The sequence below is a fragment of the Staurois parvus genome, unplaced genomic scaffold (genome assembly GCF_062004578.1).
Source record: "Staurois parvus isolate SC_StPar_1 unplaced genomic scaffold, SC_StPar_1.0 ptg000655l, whole genome shotgun sequence".
Classification (NCBI taxonomy): Eukaryota; Metazoa; Chordata; class Amphibia; order Anura; family Ranidae; genus Staurois; species Staurois parvus.
Window position 1 is genome coordinate 195,515 of NW_028318451.1, and position 23,290 is coordinate 218,804.

Sequence of the window (23,290 nt, forward strand, 5' to 3'; positions counted from 1 at the left end):
TTTGTAGATGCTGTAACTTTCACACAAAGCAATCAATATACACTTACTGGGATTTTTTTTAACCAAAAACATGTAGCTGAATACATTTTGGCCTAAATTTATGCCGAAATGTGAGTTTTTTGGATATTTTTTATGACAGAAATGAGAAAATATTGAGTGTTTGTCAAGATTTTTTTTTTCAAAAGTTTTTTTTCGTTTATGCCACCAAAAATAAAAAGCGCACAGGTGAATAAATGCCACTGAAAGAAAGCTCTATTTGTGGGAAAAAGGACATAAATTTAATTTATGTACCGTATTGCATGTCTGCGCAATTGTCAGTTAAACTAGTGCAGCGCTGTATAGCAAAAAATGGCGTAAATTGCATTATCTATAGTATAGATTGTAGACACTATAACTTTCACACAAAGCAATCAATGTACATTTATTGGAATTTTTTTTACTAAAAACATGCAGCAGAATACATTTTGGCCTAAATTTATGACTAACTTTGAGTTTACTATATATTTTTTATAGCCGAAAGTAAAAAATATAATTTTCCTTAAAAATTTTCAGTCTTTTTTTGTTTATAGCGCAAAAAATAAAAAGCGCTCAGGTGATCATATACCACCAAAAGAAAGCTCTATTTTTGTTAAAAAAGGACATAAATTTTGTTTGGGTACAGCATTGCATGACCACGCAATTATCAGTTGAAATAGTGCAGCGCCGAATAGCAAAAAGAGGCCTGGTCATTAATGGGGGTAAGCACTCCCATTTTTTCCTCAGAATTCTTGGTTAATAGAATTTTATCCCATATAACACTGTGGTGTAGTATGGAAAACTACTTATTAAAGTTGGCTTTCTTAAAATTTTATGTTCTTGTATTACCCTCTTGTTTCCTTTTTCTGTTATTTACATTGAATGTAATTATGATTTACATTGTGATCGCTGTTTCTGAAGTTATGCCTTACTTCCACATCTGCAATTAGATCTGTTTGTAATTAGTAGATCTAGCAGAGCATTATTTCTAGTTGGGTCTTCCACCAATGAACACATGAAATTATCTTCCAAGACCTCTAAGAAATGAGAAGCCTTAGTTGACTGAGCAGATCCATCTGCCCATTCAATATCTGGATATTTTAAGTCCTCCATGTTTAGAACTTTGCCCTCCTTCACTGATATTTATTTTTTTTTTGTTTATTGGAGAAATAAATGCACATACAATCAACGCATGTCAGACCAATACAAAAACAAATTATTGTCCAGCTTCATGACAGACAAGATATACAAAGTAAATACTAAAGCACATAAATATCAAAGACTATAAGGACATTACATCCAAAAAGAACTTGCAAAAAAAAAAGAAAAACCCCAAGAAGACCAGGGTAAGCAATATTACGTACAGGAACTCCACTGTGTGCACAGAGTGTGCAGTGTATTTTGAACTTGCCCATCCAAGTGCTTCATGTTTTATATTTTTTTTCCTTCCTCTGGATTAGCTATAGGTATGCGGTTCTGTATCTCTTGTTTGACTGTTTATTCTATTTATCTATGTTGTCTATTGGCTGAATTAGATGGACTTGTGTCTTTTTTTTCAACTTTACTATGTAACCATGTCCAGATGGTAGAAGCCCCAAACTTTGCTCTGTATCCACCAAGCTTGATACCCCAAAGGTCTGCTGTGTCTGCCAAAGAATGATAAACAAATTCTAAAGCTCATAGGGAAAAACTAACTGAATATGTATTTCCTTATATATGTAGGTGAGAACACCAGAAGGAAAATTTCAAAAGACAAGATCAGGAGCTGTAAAAATGCCCTCAAAAGCAGAAGAGATGAAGTTTGTGACAAAGAATGATGGTTATGTTCACATTCACCCTTCCTCTATAAACTACCAGGTATCCTTGGCCTTGTATTCTCCTACATATACACTCTGTACAACCTCTCCAACAATCTCTTTCCTCTCTGATCACCACCTTATTAGTTTCACTCTCTCCCTGTTTTACACCACCTCTCCCTCCAACAGCATAACAATCACCTGCAGAAACCTTCGCCACTTTAACCCTTCTCTTCTGTATTCTGCTACTGACCTCCCCATGTCCTGCCCCAGACTAGCCACTTCTGTCTACAATAGATTCCTGTCATCCATCCTGGACAAGCTCGCCCCCTTCACTACACATAGAATCAGGTCCCAACCCCTACGACCCTGGCAGACAGATGACACCAGAGATCTCAAAAAACGTAGCCATGTTCTTGAGCGTCTGCGGAATAAGACCAAGTCTAAGAAAGACTTCAGCCAATATAAATCTGCCGTCCAAAATACAATTCTACCTCCACACTGGTAAGCAGACATATTTATTCACTCTCATTAACAATTTCTCATCCAGTCACCGTCAACTCTACCTTTAACTCTCTACTTTATCTTCCACCCACTAACTCACTGACTGCCCAGGAGATCACCAATCACTTCAAAAATAAAATTGACACAATTCATGATGAAATCTGCAGTCTACAGATATTTCCCCCACTTAGCACCCCATGTCCACAAGTACACTCAACACTTACCTTATTCAACCCTGCTAATATAGACGAGGTTGCTAAACATTTTTTTTTAACGCTCACCTAACCACTTGTCCCCTAGACCCTTTTCCCTCTCAAATACTGCAGTCTCCCTCTGACTCTAGCCTACACTTTCTAACTCACATCTTAAATCTCTGTTTCTCTCTTCTGGCATCTTCCCCAACTCTCTAAAACTTGCACTAGTCACCCCCATGCTTAAAAACTTTTTCTTGGACCCCATCATTCTTAATCTACACCCCAACTCCTTGCTCCCTTTTTGTCCTGGTCTACAACCAACTGAGTGACCACCTCATTAAGAATATCCTCCTTGATCCCCTTCAGTCTGGATTTTGCCCTCAACACTCCAAAGAAACTGCTCTCCTAAACTCACAAACGATTTACTAATGGCTAAAACCAATGGACACTATTCTGTACTCCTATTTCTGAACCTTTCGGCTGTCTTTGATACGGTTGACCACTCCCTCCTCAAAAAAAAAACATTACTCCTTTGGTCTCCGTGACTGTACTCTTTGTTGGTTCTCATCCTACTTATCCCCCCCCCTTCAGTGTCACTTACAATTCTATTTCCTTCTTTCCTCTTACTTTCTCTGTTGGGGTCCTCCAAGTTTCTGTTCTTGGACCTCTTCTATTCTCATCCTACAACTTCTCCCTGGGTCGGCTGATAGTCTCCAATGGCTTTCAATACCATATCTACGCTGACAACACCCAAATCAATCTCTCTACTCCTCAGCTCACAACATCAGTCTCCTCGTGCATCACTAATTTACTGACCGACATATCAGTCTGAATGTCACACCACTTCCTCAAACTCAATCTATGGAAAACAAGCTCATAATATTTCCTCCTCCACGTGCCCCTTCCCCTGAAGGGGGTCAAGATCAATGACACAACCATCAACCAGTCCCAGCATGCCAGGGTACTAGGTGTAATCCTGAACGCTGAACCCTCCTTCCAGCCCCACATCCAATCACTGTTCAAAGCTTGCTGCCTCAACCTCCACACCTTCTACCCTTCCCAACTAATGACACCACAAAGCTTCTACTTCATTCCCTTGTTATCTCTCGCCTTGACTACTGCAACTCCCTCCTTTACATAGGCTATCCCCCGTTCAGTCTATCATGAATGCTGCTGCTAACCGTTCAGTGTCTGCCACCCCTCTCTGCCAATCCCTCAACAAATTAAATTCAAAATACTAACAATAACTTACAAAGCCATTTACAACTCTGTCCCCAGCTACATCACTAACCTAGTCTCAAATACCAACATAATGGTTCTCTCCATTCCTGCTAAAACCTCCTGCTCTCTAGGTCCCTTGTCACCTCCTCCCATGCTTGTCTCCAGGACTTTTCCCAAGCCTCTCCCATCCAATGGAATTCCTTGCCCCAATCTGTCCAACTGTCTCCAACTCTGTCCACTTTTAGGCAATCCCTGAAAACCTTTCTCTTAAAAGAAGCCTAGACTGCCTCCAACTAACTGTACTTTTATTTTCTCCATAAGCTCATCCCCCACAGTTATGTTTTGTATCACTTGACCCTTTCTTTTAGATTGTAAGCTCTAATGAGCAGGGCCCTATAATTCCTTCTCTATTGAATTGTGTTGTAACTGTACTGTCTTTCCTCATGTTGTAAAGCACTGATCAAACTGTTGGTGTTCTTTAAATCCTGTATGATAATAATGCTAATGAGCCGAAAAGCTCTAGTGTGTTCTTTGATCTGTATTTTCATAATATTCTGATCTTTTGAAAAGAGAAGAACATTTTCTGTTTCCCGTTAAAAACACTGACAGTTCTTTCCTGTTAGAAATACTGAGAGTTCATGTGCCCATTCAAATATTCTCTCAGTGAGTATGTTCCATCTCATTTATCGGTACTGGTGGTTTCCTGCATGCATTGAGCTTTATAACATCACAGCTTATGCAACACTTTTCACTCTGCTTTCCTTCATAGGTCTTGTTCACACTCTGTTGTCCATTGAGCTACATTTTTCAGCACACCACCTCACATATGTATGGTGTGAACAGGGTACAGAGAAAACAATTGTTTGTGCCCTGTTCAAACAATACATTTGTGGTGGTGTGCAAAAAATTAAGCTCATTGGACACATGGAGGAAATGGAAGAAATGCAGACATGTTCAGTCAAGGCAGATGGTAGACACACTACGGGCACACGCATAAACACACATACACACACACAGAGAGCACATAAACAGACCACATACATTCAAAGAGCAGACATACAGTCAGAACACATACAAGATACACAATTTACAATACTACCTACAAGAGAAGTAGGGCTTTTTTTCCCCCAGTATATCTACCTAGGTGGATGTAGCATTGGTGCGATGCTGCATCTGTCCCCCTCCGGCGCTAAGGGTGATAACTCAACATGACCGCTGATTGTGAAGTTCTCCTCTCTACTCTGAGCAGACAGTGGGACTGTCAGTCACCACGCTCTGCTTAGCCCCCCCAGTTCTCACTGGAGTGCTGGGCTGTGGAGGGGGAGGGAGCAGCTGGCTCAGGCTTTCAGCACTTCACTGAGAGGCTGAGCCAGGTGGTGCTCCAGACTCTGGGGTGGATCCCGAATTTGAAGTTGGGATCTTTCCCCAGCCTGGACTGGCTGAATGCTGTCAGCTGACAGTAGACTTCAGTCCGCTGTCAGCTGAAAATGTAATCGACAGGAGAAGTCCAGCCAAAAAGCTTTGCACTGTGCTAAGTGTTGTTAGAAAATGCACCATGTGGTCATCATGCATTATTTCTGTTCTTAAAATAATACTGGCATTCATCTTGAATGCAATGCATTTTTGTGCACATGGGGGGGCACTTGCCTATTGTATGCCAGCAAGGTGGTGCCTTGTGGTGAATTATAATGGTTTGGCTGATGCACAAGCAATATACCCTCTGATCTACCTTTAGCATTATTTCTTTGCATATCAAGTCCTTCTTAAAAGTACTTTAAAAACTTGACACCATTTAGAATTTGTAAATCTAAAACATGTTAGCACAGGTCATGGAATGTATTTATAACATGCAAAGGGCTGTAGGAAGACTGTATTATGTTGTATATGGGTATATGGAGGCATGCATGCTGGGCTTCAAAAATATTAAAGAGTCAGTGTAATACTGTGACTGCTTATACTAGTTCTACTGATGACAGAATTAAAAAAACAAATATGGAAAAAAATTAATTGTGCTTTAATGTTCTATAATTGGTTTATATTTTAGGTGCGGAATTTTGATAGTCCATATTTAGTGTATCATGAAAAGATCAAGACCAGCCGTGTTTTTGTGAGAGACTGCAGCATGGTGTCAGTGTACCCCTTAATTCTGTTTGGTGGTGGCCAAGTAAATGTTGAGCTACGCAAAGGGGATTTTCTCATTTCCATGGATGATGGCTGGATTCGCTTTGTAGCAGCCTCACATCAGGTAAAGTATAAGCATTTAAATTTTCATACCGTATATTCACAATGCCAAGGGAAGTCGCATAGCAATCCAAGCAGAAAATGTTTTGTTCTTACTAGTAGAATTGTGTTTCTTTTTCCATTTCTCAATTTCTAGATTTCATGGAAAAGTTAATATTTTCCAGTTAGATGCTATCCCTTCATAACTAATTTTATTTTAAAAGGAAAGTACGTCCAAATATTTTATCGTACAGTACAGGGCACAGGCTTGATATTCATAGACACTGGGTTATAGGCTGGTACCTTCAGGTGAGTGGATTCTGGCAAAGTTTTAAGGACATGCTCCCTGGCCAATTTATCCCCCCTTCCCCATAACCCTACTCCACTCTGTGAGTCTTCAGTCTTTTTCCTAGTGTCTTAGGATGATGGACCTCTTCTCTTTTACAGAGAAGTCACTCTTCGCTTAATTAATTTATTATTTTATCTTTAGGCTCTTCATTTAGGTTGTTGCTATCCTCTAATATAACAATCGAATCAGTGCCTCTGGATAAGTGCAACCTTGGTAAAACCTTGAGAGCTGTGCCCAGACCCCATATCTGTAATGTTGCCTCTGGCACTAGATCCTTCATGGGTGCTCACCTCAGCAGATGGTGAAACATGTGTAATTAGCCATAGGTTGCTATACATGTCCAGGACTGATGGTCCATCCCTATGAATCCCAGTCCCTGAAGACCTCTTCAGGGATATGCCCATCGTGACGGGCAAAGCCTGGACCCTATACAGGGACCAGCAACATGTAGAGGTAAGATATGGTCACCCTGTGTCTTGAACTGGTAATGTATACCCACAGCAAGCATGAGACCAAATTTCACCTTTACTTGCTTTACACTATCTATCGGTATCCTGATTAGTATGCTTTTACAACCCCTGGGAAAAAGTATGGAATCACCACTCTTGGAAAATGTTCATTCAATTGTTTAATTGTGTAGAAAAAAAACTATTTTGATCTGCAGAAATAGCTGCAATTGGCTACAGTTTTTTCTTTTTGTAAGTGTTTCTTAAAGCCAGAAGGTTGAAATGTTAAATGAAAATAGTTTTGAGGCAAGTCTGTGATTGTTTTTTTTTTTTCTACACAATTAAACAATTGAATCAACATTTTCCAAGAGTGGTGAATCCATACTTTTTGCCAGGGTTTGTAGATGTTAAAGCTATCAGGAAACTGAGAATGTGTTTGGAATTTATTTACGGTGTAAACTTTTCAAACTTGGTGCTAAAATTCAGCCACAGGTCACACACTTTACCACCATTTCCACCCAGAGCTCTTTAGTAAGGACTTGGACATTTCCTCCTGGCCTTTTCACACAAGGACTTCGCTTGCCGGGAAGTTACCACCCAGGTTGCTGCGTACTCCATCTCCAACGCGTTTATTCCATTTCCATACCCCACTCTGTGAGTACCCCATAGGGGAATACCCTTACTAATAGCAATGGCAATAATAAGTGCAAGGGAACTGCAGCATAAGCTCAGGTTAATATTTGCTCTGCTGAAGATTTGAAAAACACCCAGGCCACTCAGAATGGCAATGCTTTCCTTGCACCCAGAGCAGGACCCTATTTTACCGCTGATCTCCACATCTGATTTTAGCTACGTCTAAGGCACACAACACATGGCCAACCTGATTATGGCAGAATTTACTCAAACTATATCCAAAAAGCATAACCCATCTCTCAAGGGATGAACACATAGTGCTACATCCCAACCAACAATACTAAATCCAGAAGGAACAAACCTCCAGATATTAAGGGACTATTTAGGCACTGTACTAAACAATAAATATAGTTAAAATATAAAAATTAATTAATTAAAATCCATTAAAAAGGGTGGTCCTACTACTACACCAAATAGTAAACAAACGATTAAAACATAACCAACAGTTCACACAATTGAGTTTGTTTCACGATTCCATGTCTCGCTATTAGCGCTTTGCGGGGATTGTCTGCAGAGACATATACACAACTTAACAGTACAACGAATATAATATATAAATATATATATATATATATTTACAGATGTTACAATTATAAAAACAAACATCATTCTTTTTTTTTCTAAATCTCACCACAATGTTTAATTAGAATAATAGAGTTGCTATTGGTTCAGAGAAACAGTATACACCGATGTCTGCTTCCCCAGAAGGAGACGCCACATCACATGCCCATTGATCCACCCCTACCCCAAGGGGAGGGAGGAAGAGACCAAGCCAAACACTGGGCCACACAGAGGAGAAGAAGGGACAAAGACCACCACCAATCACCAAAAATTGGCTGCAATACCAAAAGAAATATACTAAAAGGCCCCTAGTGTCTGTATATAGTATACCATGTGCTCAAAAGCTTTTACCAGGAGGCAAAGATAATGTACATAACCCTATTATTTCAAACAAATAAAGATCCTCCAATTAGACTAAACGCATTACTAAAATTGCCATCCTAGAAACCTGTATTACATGAAGGGTATATGACACCATTACTCCCCCAAGAGAGGAGATACCTGAATATCACTTACCCTACTATCTGCCGCCAACCTCCAGGCCGGAAAATGGCTGATAAAATTGATAGCCCAAGCACTCTGATGATGACAAATGGAAACAATCAAGCCCAGCGCCTCATAGCCAATGCCACAGTCGGTCACCAAACAATGCAACAGCTGGGTGATCACATCCTGTATCGCCATCACCTCTCCCCTATATGGCCCCAGCAGGTAAGACACCCCACCCAACACCCGACGTCAAGACCCCTGGTCCACACATGACATCCCATCCACTGTGGGCACCTGGCTACTGCACATGTGCCCGTCCACATCGGACCGCCATAACAAAACAGCATCCGGGAGGGGAGTTTAATGCGCTCCAAAGGCTGGCACTAAATATGCACCACCCATTGATGGAGGAGAGAACCGTACTCAAACTTTGTCACAATTCTTTGAACAACTAAAGGCTTTAATATAGCCTTCATTGTCCAGGGATCAAAAGTGTCAGACCCCCTTCTCTACCTCTGCCATCTCTACCTGAGTTGGATCCTAATATGCCAGCTCTAGAAGAGGTAGTCGTAAAGTGGAATGCAGAGTTAGAGGAGGTCACGGAAGATTTTTCACTCCCAGGCTGCTGTACAGCTGATATTACGGCCTCACGCGATATCTAGTCGATGTTAATATGCAAACTTCTGCCGTGTGCAAAAGCCTTGGCTTCGCCACACTTTATTCTCCTTTGCCTCGACCTCTGGGTACTAAGTGACCTGCTAGGTCTAAAAAGACATTCCCCATTAATGAACTAATAGAATGTGTGATCTATGAAGATTAGGTCAATCCAAAAAAGATTTTTTACTCTTCCAAATATCATTGTCAAGCTCTATCCAATGCAAAAAGGGTTCACAATAAAGTGATTTCCTGGTAGTAGACCCTGCCATTTCAGTCTTAAACATCTTCCTGCACCTATTGAAAACGTTCCTTTGTTCAAACATTCTGAAGACAAAGTTTTAGGCACTCTTAAAGGCTCTCTTTACTCTCGCAGGCCCAGCTCTGCAACCAGCTATTGCTGCAATTTCTATTTGTCAAACCACAGCTTATAGGACTAGGGCCTTGGCTGAGCAATTACAGCAGTCACCTTTTGCCTTGCTATTTTGTGTTGATATCGTAGAACAAGTCCTAACACAAATCTCCAGAATGGCTCTGATTTCTGTTCACATGCACACAATCTTATGTCCCAAAGCCGCTCACCTGAAAATGGCTTGTAAAAGATGCCTCATTCATATGCCTTTTAAAGGAGGATGTCTCTTTGGTGTGCCACTTGACAAAGTCATCAAAGATGTCTCAAGAGGAAAGGTTCTTCTTCCACAGTAGATGCTTCCAAAATCCCTGTCTTCAGGGACTAATTCCTCCTCATAACACAGAGTATCTCTATGCTCTCCCCAGCCTTCGACTGCTAAGCCTAAATTCAGACCTTTCTTTGGGCTCAAGACTTTAAACACAAAATCCATCAAGTCTACTTCAAAGACATGGGGAGGCATCTGTTACAGTTTTCCACTGTCTGGGTCCCAGACGTCTCAGACCTGTGGGTTCAATCAGTGGTTTCAAAGGGGTACAAAATAGAGTTCCAAACTCTTCCTCCTCATCACTTTCTTCTCTCAAACAAACCAAAATCTGCTCAAGGACAGTCAGATTTGCAGACCACCCTGATGCATCCAGGAGAAGTTGTTCCAGTACTTCTGGAGGACAGGTGCAAAGGATTCTGTTCAAACCTCTTCGTGGTACCAAAGCACAACAGAGGTATTTGTCTTGTCCTGAACCTAAAATGGCTAGAATGAAATCTAGTTCCACAATTTTGTCTGGAATCCACAGAAGAACCTGGTAGACAGACATTCTCAGACTTCTAGATCCCCTGTTCCATCCTATTTCTCATTCACTGGCTTTAAATGCACGGAGACCAAGGTCTTGAGGGACAAAGGGGTCTCTGAGTCTGTCATTCCCACATTGCTAAAAGCAAGGAAAGCCACTTGCAGAAAGAAACTCCTTCTGAAACTCCTTCTTTGCCTGGTTTGAACGTGGGCAGTTCAATCCAAGAGGTTCCCCTGTGCCTCACAATCTGGCTTTCCTACAATCAGGTCTTGACCAGAACTCGCTCTTAAGTACTTTTGTCCTTTCTTTTCCTAATACCTCTGGTTTCCTTTTCCCTTGTAAAGACCTTTTTTCAAGTTGTTTCTTGGATCAAACCACCTTAGGACCTTAATTTTGTTTTGTCTGCCAAGCAGAAACTACCCTTTAAACCCATCAGCGAACTCCCCTTGGATGACGTTTGCTGCAAGGTAGCTTTTTTGGTAGCTATCCCATCAGTTATACAGATCTCTGCGTTAGACCCTCCTTTTTCCCTAAGGTAGTGTCAGGCTTCAACCTCAATTAAGTCCAGTCTTTTCTTTATTCTACATTCTTCATTGTGTACCTTTCCAAAGCACTCAAAGGTTATTTCTCTTCACTGTCTGGACATGGTCAGAGCCATAATAATCATCATAATAATCATAATTTTCCTCAACGTTACAGCTACTTTTAGGAAAACCGACTCTTTTTTCCTTACCCTCAGGACCTCGCAAGGGATATCTTATCTCAAGATCCACCATTGCTAAGTGGGTAAGACAACTAATCACAAGAGCTTACAATTTAAAAGACAAAGCACCTCCTGCACTAACACATGCTCATTTTACTAGTTTGGTAGGCATTTTCTGGACATTCTGACATCACGCTTCTGTTGCCCAGCTGTCTAAGGCCACCAACCTGGTCTTTTGTTTATACCTTTTCTGAGTTTTACCAGGTGGACATCCAGTCTTCTGTGGATGCACTCTAAGTTGGGTCTGTTGACACCTTTTGTTGTTGGGCCTGTTCACACAGTTTTGTTTGCCTTGTTGTTGCCCACCCTTCTTATTCATTGCTTTGAGATTTGAATACCTTGCATTATATGATTAACCAATTCAATACCGGGCAATTTTACACCTTCCTGCCCAGGCCAGTTTTCAGGTTTCAGCGCTCTCACACTTTGAATGACAATTGCGTGGTCATACAACATTGTACCCAAACTAAAATTTTATCATTTTCTTCACACAACTCGAGCTTTCTTTTGGTGGTATTTAATCACCACTGGGGTTTTTATTTTTTGCTAAATTAACAAAAAAAGACCAAAAATTTTGAAAAACAAAAAGTTTTTCTTTGTTTCTGTTATAAAAGTTTGCAAATAAATAATTGTTCTTCATAAATTTAGGCCGAGATGTATTCTGCTACATGTCTTTGGTGAAAATAACCCAAATTAGGATGTATTTTTTAGTTTGTAGGAAAATTATAGAGTTCACAAACTATGGTATAGATCTGAATATTGATCAATCCTGAAGTACTGACAGCCAATCTAATTTCTTGAGGTCCAAGAATGTCAGAACAGTACAGATGTCCCCAAATGACCCCTTTTTGCAAAGTAGACAGTCCGACGTACTTCATAAGAGGCATGCCGAGTTTTTTGAAGTTGTATTTTTTTTGTCATTTTTCGGAAAATTAAAAAATTAAAAAAATTAGTTTCACTATTTATTTTTTTTTACATATTGTCACCAGTGCAGTACAGCATCATCATATAACTGGCATGGCGGTGATCAGGGACACTGACTGGTGACAGTATGAAAAAAAAAATTTTTTTTTTTTTTTTTAAGAGATTTTTTTCATATTTCACTATGACCAAAGTAGTACAATGTTACCATAGTAACATTGTACTACTTTGGTGAAGTGATCAGTATTTTTTTATTTTTTATTATTTTTTTTTTGCAATTTGCTCATAGCAAAGAATTACTTTGCTAGAAGCAAGCATTTACCTGAATGACATCGATTCATTCAGGGTTTTGTTTTTTTTTTTTTGTGCTTAGCTGTGATTTGGCCACAGCTAATCACATGACATGTGCATGTGATTAGCTGTGACCATTCACAGCTAGGCAGTAGTATACAATGGATGGCATGAATGAAGCCATCCATTGTATACAACTGTCATGCGGCCTGCCATGATTGGTCACAGCAGGTCACATGGTACTGGCAACGGGGCCGATACTCAGATCTGTCATCGGCCGTGTCCGTGTGATTAAGATTAAATGAATTTCGAATTGCCTGTAAATTTCATATCTTGGAGTACAGTGCAGAACACAGGCCTCCCTTCCTTCTGTTCTTGTGGTGTTTTGCATTATTTGCTGCTAAACTGAGAACTCACAGTGGGGTAGGGTTACAGAGGGACATCCAGGGGTCCTGTCCTCCAAAGCTTTTCCAGTGTCTGACCACCTGAAGGTACCAGTTCATAACAGGGTTATAGATCTTCTTTTCCTGAGGGAGGGAGGGGGGGTTCAGCCTTGGGTACCCAGAGAATAAAAATGTGCATGCCATCTTGTGACAAATGATGGGTGTGGCAAATTGCGCTAAAAGTGGAGCTTAAAACATGATCCTACTCACTGTGTACACGAAGACAAATGCCACAGTCCCTGTACCCAATAAATATGCGTTAAAAACTTTGCTACAAGCAAAAGTCTAACAGACATGTACAAACCTCAGAAGGATTTTTAAAATGTGAAACTCTACCACTGCATTTGCTTTTCTGCATACAGCCAGCCTACCTTGAAGAAGAACTTAATTAACAGTGACCACTGAGCAAACACCATCTGTTGTACAATATGGCATAAATAATGCAGGGGTCAGGATATGTCATATACAGCCTAATACATGCAATCCCCGTTAGGCAGATCTCTGCTAGCAGCAGCAAATCCCTTTGATGGGCAAACAAGTATGAAACAAATAAAGGTGGCCAAAGGGTTTTCACCACACCAATGCTGCAGATGACCTCCTGTTGGCGATCAATCTCACATATTCTTTCCTAACCAAGTGAGAGGAAGCCAGCAGTGCTCTGGGTCTCTCTCTCAAACCTGACGTCCACATGATCCTCTGGCTCAGAAGTCCATTCCCAATCATGTAGGCTGGATGGAGGTGGAGCAACAGGCCACACTATCCCTTTAGCACAGCAGAGAGTTTAAAGCCTAATTCCATGTGACTTTAAATAGTTTGAGCCAAGCAGGTCCAAAAGAACTATTTCCTTTACGAATAGATGTGCCCACTGTCAGCACTGTATAATCTGTATGTAGCATTAACTACATAAAATATACAGTTCTGGAACTTCCCATACCTCTCCCAGAACCAAATCGAGTGGACCTGAGTGCTAAAAGAACAAAAAAACATCGCTCTAGGTCGGTTCCCTCTTCCACTACTATACACACTCTAAATCCCAGCTGTTGGCCCTGTCTGCAGCAGACTCCAATATACAAACAAACATCCAATGGCTGCATCTCAGCCATTCACAGGAAGCTTTGCATTTTATCAACAAATACAAAGCTTCCTCTGACTGTCTCACAGCAGAGATTGATGTTATCTATCCATCTTCGTCAATTAGAGGAAGCATTGTATTCATTGATAAACTGCAAAGCTCCCTGTGAATGGCTAAGCAGTGCTCAGCCTGACTTGATTTTGTTCTGGGAATTCAGTGGGAAGTCCCCATCCTGCTGCCACAACACAACACTGTATACTGTTTTTAGCTGATGCTACATACACTTTATACAGTGCCCCAAGCAGGCACATACACTATATTACCAAAAGTATTGGGACGCCTACCTTTATACGCACATGAACTTTAATGGCATCCCAGTCTTTGTCCGTAGGGTTCAATATTGAGTTGGCCCACCCTTTGCAGCTATAACAGCTTCAACTCTTCTAGGAAGGCTGTCCACAAAGTTTATTAGTGTGTCTATGGGAATGTTTGACCATTGTTCCAGAAGTGCGTTTGTTAGGTGAGGCACTGATGTTGAATGAGAAGGCCTGGCTCGCAGTCTCTGCTCTAATTCATCCCAAAGGTGTTTTATCAGGTTGAGGTCAGGACTGTGTGCAAGCCTGTCAAGTTCCTCTACCCCAAACCTTCTCATCCATCTTTATGGGCTTTGCTTTGTGCACTGCTGTGCAGTCCTGTTGGAACAGGAAGGGGCCACCCCCAAACTGTTTGCACAAATTTGGGAGCATTAAATTGTCCAAAATGTTTTGGTATGCTGATGCCTTAAGAGTTCCCTTCACTGGAACCAAGGGGCCAAGCCCAACCCCTGAAGAAAAACCCCACATCATAATCTACCCTCCACCAAACTTTACACTTGGCACAATGCAGTCAGGCAAGTACCGTTTTCCCAGCGACCGCCAAGCCCAGACACATCCATCAGATTGCCAGACAGAGAAGCATGATTCCAGGGAATGTGTCTCCACTGCTCTAGAGTTCAGTGTTGGCTTACTTTACATCACTGCATCCGGCACTTTGCATTGCACTTGGTGATGTAAGGCTTGGATGCAGCTGCTAGGCCATGAAAACCCATTCCATGATGCTCTCTCTGTACTATTGTTCTGCTAATCTGAAGGCCACACGAAGTTTGCAGGTCTTTAGCTATTGACTCTATAGACAGTTGGCGACTTCTGCGCACTGTACGCTTCAGCATGCTCTGACCCGCTCTGTCATTTCACGTGGCCTACCACTTTGTGGATGAGTTGCTATTGCTCCCAGTTGCTTCCACTTTGTTATAATACCACTAACAGCTGACTGTGGAATATTTAGTAGCAAGGAAATTTCACTGATGGACTTATTGCACAGGTGGCAACTTATCATGGTACCACGCTTGAATTCACTGAGCTCCTGACAGTGACCCATTCTTTCTCAATTGTAGAATAGAATAAACAGTAAGCGCTCAATACTGGTGGCAGCAGCTGAACATATAGGAAAACGCATAAGAAGTCCCACAATACATAAATATATAAATGCAGCGCTTAAGAGTGATAAACACAGTCCGGTGAAAGGAGTGCTCCGTGATTCCTAGTGCAAATGGTGGAAATTTACACTAACCAGAAAGCGTAAATTAAAACGCATGTGTGTATAAATCCTATGAGATCGCCTTCTCCACTCGGATCTGGTCAGAGGAATAGCCGGGAAAGGTAGATGTCCTGCGCCCTCATGTGGTGAAAGTGTGGTCCAGCAGGTCAGAAAGATGCCAATCTGAGAGAAGTCTCCCCCGTCCTAGAAGATCCTGAGGGGCTGTGAAAAGGCAAGAAGCTCCAGAAAGCGTAAATTAAAACGCATGTGTGTATAAATCCTATGAGATCGCCTTCTCCACTCGGTCTGGCCAGATTCATCTCTACCATTAGGAGCTCTGGGGAAGACCGGTGGATACTTAGACCCCGCACCTCAGCTTCTTGCCTTTTCACAGCCCCTCAGGATCTTCTAGGACGGGGGAGACTTCTCTCAGATTGGCATCTTTCTGACCTGCTGGACCACACTTTCACCACATGAGGGCGCAGGACATCTACCTTTCCCGGCTATTCCTCTGACCAGATCCGAGTGGAGAAGGCGATCTCATAGGATTTATACACACATGCGTTTTAATTTACGCTTTCTGGAGCTTCTTGCCTTTTCACAGCCCCTCAGGATCTTCTAGGACGGGGGAGACTTCTCTCAGATTGGCATCTTTCTGACCTGCTGGACCACACTTTCACCACATGAGGGCGCAGGACATCTACCTTTCCCGGCTATTCCTCTGACCAGATCCGAGTGGAGAAGGCGATCTCATAGGATTTATACACACATGCGTTTTAATTTACGCTTTCTGGTTAGTGTAAATTTCCACCATTTGCACTAGGAATCACGGAGCACTCCTTTCACCGGACTGTGTTTATCACTCTTAAGCGCTGCATTTATATATTCATTCTTTCTCAATGTTTGTAGAAGCAGTTTACATACCTAGGTGCTTGATTTTATACACCTGTGGTCATGGAGGTTTTATACACCTGTGGTCATGGAGGTGATTTGAACACTTGAATCCAATACTTTTGGCAGCTGACTGTGGAATATTTAGTAACAAGGAAATTTCACTGATGGACTTATTGCACAGGTGGCAACTTATCATGGTACCACGCTTGAATTCACTGAGCTCCTGAACGTGACCCATTCTTTCTCAATGTTTGTAGAAGCAGTTTACATGCCTAGGTGCTTGATTTTATAAGCAAGTGTCAGTTAGGCTTTAATGTCTAGTTTCTGAAAAGGTCAGTCTGTCAGATGCTTTGCAGAAGGGATCTTCTTTATATTTTGGGCAAGGCTGCTGGCTAATTGGTGTGTCTGAGGTTGCTCTGGCCCAGACTCTGCTGCTGCTTCCATGTGTTTTCCCTTCCACAGCTACTCTCTCCCTGGCTCCCACTCCTTATGCCTTACCTGGGTGTGCACACAGCACTCTCTTGTGGTCCTCTCAACCCACACAACTTCTCCTGTATGGCAGGCTGCTTGCTCCCCAGTCCCTGCAGACTCCCTCCAGCATTCTCTCCTGCCTGTTGGACCCATTAATAAACTCTACTTTCTCAAGCTTTTGCGCCCCACTTTCTTATTTCGGGGCCAAATCAGGCTACTGATGCAGCGAATCTGAGTTCTCCTCTCCCTCCGCACTGTTCTATCAGCAGGGCTGACACATAATCTAGAGTGGGTGACTGGGGACAAAGAGAAGGCAAATTTATTAAATACCACCTTCAGCTCTGTGTATACAAAGGAGCACGGGGGAGCTCTTGTCCTTAATGGGCATGGTATTGACACAGATCCAGATGATCCACATTGGATCACAATGGATATGATCCAAAAATATTTAGACAGAATAAAGGTAAATAAAGCATCTGGACCGGATGGCATACACCCACAGGTCCTTAAATAATTGAGCTCTGTCATTTCAAAGCCATTGTTTCTAATTTTTAGGGACTCGTTAATGACTGGCATAGTACCACTGGATTGGCTTAGGCCAATGTGGTGCCAATATTTAAAAAGGGGTCAAAATCTTTACCAAGTAGTTATAGACCTGTTAGTTTAACGTCTATAGTTGGGAAGATATTGTAGAGTTTAATAAAAGACCACATAGATGAATTCTTGTTGGAAAATAATATTTTAAGCAACAGACAGCATGGATTCATGAAAGACCGAAGTTGTCAAACAAATCAGATTTTTTTTATAAGGAGGTGTGCAAAACATTGGACAGAGGGGTGGCAGTGAACATGGTATACTTGGATTTTGCAAAAGTGTTTGACACAGTACCCCACACATGGCTAATGTGTAAGGTAAAGTCTACAGGCTTGGAAAAATCCATATGTAAATGGATAGAAAACTGGCTAAAAGATCATATTCAGAGAGTAGTGGTTAATGATTCATACTCTGAATGGTCTAGGGTTGTTAGTGGTGTACCTCAAGGTTCAGTGTTGGGACCCTTACTTTTTAATACATTTATAAACGATATAGGGTCTGGGATTAAAAGTACCATTTCAGTCTTTGCTGATGACACCAAGCTGTGCAGTGCAATAACGTCCTTACACAATGTCTTCAACTTACAAGCTGATCTCAATGCGCTGTTTAATTGGGCAACTATGTGGCAAATGAGGTTTAATGTTGATAAATATAAGGTTATGCACTTGGGGGATACAAATATGCATGCATCATACATACTAGGGGGGGTACAGCTGGCATAATCAGTGGTGAAGGATCTGGGAGTTCTGGTAGATCACAAGCTTAATAATGGCATGCAATGCCAAGCTGCAGTTTCTAAAGAGTTGGGTCTGGCTAGCTCAGTCTCAATGGATTGCTTTAAAAAAAGGTCTGGATTCTTTCCGAGATACACAGAATATAACTGGTTACTCACATTTATAGGTAAAGTTGATCCAGGGAATATCTGATTGCCTCTCAGGCTGTGGGGGTTGTTTGCCTTCCACTGTGGGTATAGGATTATAAAAAAATTTTAATGGTTGAACTGTATGGACTTTTGTCTTTTTTCAGCCAGACTAACTATGTAACATTAGGGCCCTGTACAGAATACCAGGCAGGGCCACCTCTTGGACAAAGAAAAAGATGGTGAGTGGGTGTGCCCCATTACATTACCACTGGGAGGAGATTAAAACTTAGGCCTACATACAGAGTGCAGGCATCAGAAGTATCTTTTATATATAGAGTGTAGCTGTCAGATTTATGTAATGTACATTGTTCAGGGCTCATGAATGGGTAAGGCACAGGAATGTGTAATGTTCAGAGTGTACAGGTCAGGAATATGTAATGTACAGAGCTCAGGGGTTAGGAGTGCATAACACACAAAATGCATGGTCATCTATTGGTCTTTAAAGGCTCAGTGCTTGCAGACATACATTTTATTATTATTATAATACAGGATTTATATAGCGCCTACAGTTTGCTCCGCACTTTACAATATAAAGGAAGACAATACAGCAACGATACAGTTCAATACAAGAGGGTTAGGAGGGCCCTGCTCCTTGGAGCTTACAATCTAAGAGGAAGGGGCTGGTGGTACAAAAGGTAATAACTGTGGGGGATGAACTGATAGGAGGAATAGAAGATTTCATTATTAGCGGAAGGCGGAATAGGCGTCCCTGAAGTGATAGGTTTTCAGAGATTGCCTAAAAGTGGGCAGAGTAGGTGATAGTCGGATAGATTAGGGTAGAGCGTTCCAGAGGTTGGGGGAGGTTCTGGAGAAGTCCTGGAGACGACCATAGGAAGAGGAGACAATGGAGCTAGAGAGCAGGAGGTCGTGTGAGGAGTGGCAGGACGGTTTGGGTGATATTTGGAGACAAGATTGATGATGTAATTTGGGGCAGCGTTACAAATGGCTGTATATGTTATTGTTAATGTTTTGATTTTTATTCATTGGGCAATGGGAATCCAGTGGATGGATTGACAGAGAGAGATGGCAGATATGGAACGGTCAGTAAGGTGGATGAGTCTGGCAGCAGCATTCATGATAGACTGAAGAGGGGATAGCCTGAGATTAGGTAGGCCAATGAGGAGGGAGTTACAATAGTCAAGGTGACAGATAACAAGGGAGTAAATGAGTTGCTTAGTGGTTTGAGGTTAAGAACGGGCGTATCTTGGAGATGTTGCAGAGGTGAAGTCTACATGATTTGGACAGTGATTGGATTTGGGGCTGAAAGGACAGATGGGAGTCTAGGATTACACCTAGTACATTGGCATGGGGGGGAGGGACTGATGGTTGTATTATTGATCTAGATGGAGAAGTCAGGGTAGGGGGCATGGACTGGAGGGAATAGTATGAGCTCTATTTTGGAAAGATTTAGTTTGAGGAAGTGGAGTGACATCCATGCCGATATGTCACTTAGTAGGTTAGTAATGCGAGAGGAGATTGTAGGGGTGAGGTGAGGAGTAGAAAGATAGATTTGTGTGTCATCAGCATAGAGATGGTATTTAAAGCCATGGGAGTTTATCAAGTGACCAAGTGAGGAGGTGTAGATGGAGAAGAGGTCTAAGGACAGTACCTTGAGGGACCCATACAGAAAGAGGAAGTGGAAAAGAGGAGACAGAGTTATAGGTAACGCTGAAGGAGCGCTGCGATAGGTAGGAGGATAACCAGGAGAGGGCAGATTCTTGGAGGCCAAGAGAGTGGAGTTTTTTGAGGAGGAGGGGATGGTCAACAGTATCAAAACCACAGAGAGGTCAAGTAGTATGAGTACGGAGTAGTAGCCATTAGTTTAAGCCGTTGGTAAATAATTAGTGAGTTTTAGTTGGGTAGTTTAAGTGGAGTGAAGAAGGTTATTGTCAGTGAGGTAGGAGCTCAGGCGATTGTAGGCTAAGGCTGACCATACATTATACCAGTTTCTTGAGATTTTTTGCTTTAGATTTACCAAAAACCATATAATATGAGGTCAAACCTAAACAACACTTTCAGTTGTATCCAATCAGGCAGGCCCTAGTACTACACAGTTGAAGGTAAATCCAAAGGAAATTGGGCAGAAATTGGATAGAAAATTTTATAGTGTATGGCCAGCTTTTGCATTCTAAGAGTTTAGAGGTAAACGGGAGCAGGGAGAGGGTTCTTAAGTTGTTCAGGTTGGTGGGGTCCAGCGAGGGCTTTTTAAGTATGGGAGTCATCTGTGCATGCTTAGAGGGGTGGGGAAGGCACCTTTAGAGAGGGAGAGATTGAAGATGTAAGTGAGGAAGCATAGGACAGAAGAAGAGGGTGACCGCAGTAGTTGTGAGGGTACAGGATCCAGGGGAGCAGGTGGTGAGACGGGCTTCTGAGAAAACTTTAGTGACCTCTTCAATAGTAGCAAGGTCAAAAGAGGAAAGTGTTGAGGGAGGTTTAGTATAAGGTATGCTAAGTGGGATAGATGTTTGTGTAGCAGAGATGCCCCTATGAATTGCATCAATCTTGTTTTTGAAATGATTTGCAATGTTGTAAGCAGTGAGTGAGTTGCTGGGTGGAGGTGGAGAAAGTAGAGAGATAAAAGAAGAGACGACGAGGACTGGATGACAAGGTATTAATAAGAGTGACAAAGTAGGCTTGTTTGGCAGCATTGAGGGAGGAATTGTATGTTAAGAAAGCAGATTTATATAGGGTGAATGCTTGCAGAGATTTGGTTTTACACCATAATCGCTTCAGTGCATGATTATGTCACTTAAGATTTCTGGTGTCGTCAGTGCCACGGTTGTAATGGTCGGGGCCTGATACTCCCTGTAGTTAGAGGAGCAAGTTAGTCTAGTGTGGATGAAAGTGAACTGTTGTAGACAGCAGTGGCCAGGGCAGGACAAGGGGGAGAGATTCTGTCATAGAGGCGGTCAGTTTCAGAGTGGAAAAGAGAAGGGTTAAAGTTGTGAAGGTTTCTGCAGGTAATTGTGTGATGTTTGGAGGGATAAGTGTTTGAAGACGAGGACACTGTGAAGGTGATGAGATTGTGATCAGAGAGAGGAATGGGGGTGTTTGTGAGGTTGTAGGGAGTGCAAAGATGGGAGAAAACAAGGTCTAATGTATTCCCATCAGACTGAGTGGAGGACTGTATCCATTGTGTTAAGGCAAAAGGTTAGGTTGAAGAGTTGGGATGTAGCTGGGTTGTTCTCATTAATGGGGATGTTAAAATCTCCAGAAATGATAGTGAGTATTTCAGAGGAGAGAAAGTATGGTAGCCAAGTAGAGAAGTCATCAAGAAAGTGCAACAGCGGTCCAGGAGACCGCTAGATCACTGCAATCCTCAGATAAATGGTAGAAAACAGCCTAATGCAGTGACTCTCGAAAGAAGAGAAGAATAGAGAGGGAGGGTAGGGAGGACTTGAAAGGTGCTCAGTATTGATAGAAGCAAACCAACTCCACCTCCTTTCCGACCACTGGGTCTGGGTGAGTGAGTCCAGAGAAGGCCTCCATAGGATAGTTCTACGGGAGAAGCATAATCTGATGCTTGAAGCCATGTTTCTGTAATTTCCATTACGTTAAGGGAGTGGGAGACAAAAAGGTCATGGACAAAGGTGAGCTTATTACAGACAGAGCGGGCATTTCAGAGTGCACATGAAAAAGGGAGGGTGGTTTTTAGGAGCATAGGGATTGAGATTAAATTGAGTGGATTGCAGCTATTCCTGGAGGAAGGAGGGTGCCTGGTGTGGGGGTGAGATTCTGGAGGACCAGGGTTTGGGGAGATATCCCTAGAGGTTAGGAGAAGGAGGGTGAGGAAAGTAAGATGTGAGTGGGATGTATATTCGTGCACATGCTTTCCTGTCCTGGTGTTTGGGTCAGCAGGTGAGTAAAGTATTAGCAGGAGTTGATGAGAGCAGTAGTAGGGAGATGGTGGAAGTGAGAGTGATATGTATAAGCTTTGGGGTGGAGCAGAGAGGTGAAGAGATGAGATTTTGGGAACAGAAGATTGCAATATGAAAAGGAGGAGTAGAGGGGGCATATTAAAAGGTACATGGAGTGGGAATCAGACTTGTAGAAGATGTTTCTCAGGGTGTTTGCTTGCAGTCCATCCAGCGTGCAGTAGAGTTCTTTGTTTTATCTTCCTGCTGCTTGAGTTATCCTGCTTTAGTTAAACTGCTGTGTTCAACTGCTGTTTTGCACTGCTGTGTTCAACTGCTGTTTTGCACTCCAGCAGAAAATGCACTGCTGTGTTCAACTGCTGTTTTGCAGTCCCGCAGAAAATGCACTCACGCAGCACAGTGCCCCGTCTGCGACTGTACCCCACATCTGTGACCTCCCCCATAAGCTGGTCTAAATATATAGTGATATGATCAAATGAGCAACTCTTCTCCACCCCAATTTGGAACCGATAAGGATCACATGAATTTGGGGGGGGAGGTTGGTCAAAACCAGATCAGTCGCACACACAGGCCAGGGTCATAAAAGATGATTGATTCTCTGATTCTCACCTCCTTTGCCTTTCTGTGATCAATCACCACAAACAGACAAATAGATAGGACTAAGTATCCTGAGTTTTGCAGAAAGTCAGTGCATAGCAGGTAGACAGGGTAAGGTGGAGATCACAGAACAGCATTACCCTAAGTTTGCAGAAAGTCGGTGCATAGCAGAAAGACAGGTTAAAGTGGAGGAGTAGATGCTGAGCCTATCTTAAAGAAGAACTTCATTAAAATCAACAAGGGTTGGGTCAATGAACACTTCAGTCAGGACTATGTAATGTACAACATAATGTATAGAGTGCAGAGGTCAGGAGTAAGTAACATCAAAACAACATATAGAGTGCAGCATTCTGATGAACCCCCCTGTTCACACCAGATTCTCCCCTTACATCAAGAATCCCCATCAGAGTTGTCTCTCAAAAAGAGTTCCCGCTCTACATCAAAGTCCTCATTCTTACATCAGGGTCCCCAGAGTTATCCCCCCCTTATGTCAGGGTCCCCAGAGTCACCCCCCCCCAACATCAGAGTCC

General features: G+C 42.2%; 1 protein-coding gene across 1 annotated transcript in view; it reads left to right on the forward strand.

The window, feature by feature from the left end:
- The window catches only part of DHX57 (DExH-box helicase 57), a 144,622-nt gene that overhangs the window by 111,249 nt on the left and 10,083 nt on the right, over nt 1-23,290 (forward strand). Inside the window, exons 22-23 of the mRNA XM_089694177.1 lie at nt 1,738-1,872; nt 5,775-5,975. Of these exons, the coding sequence (XP_089550303.1) occupies nt 1,738-1,872; nt 5,775-5,975 (336 nt within the window). The remainder of the gene's footprint in view (nt 1-1,737; nt 1,873-5,774; nt 5,976-23,290) is intronic.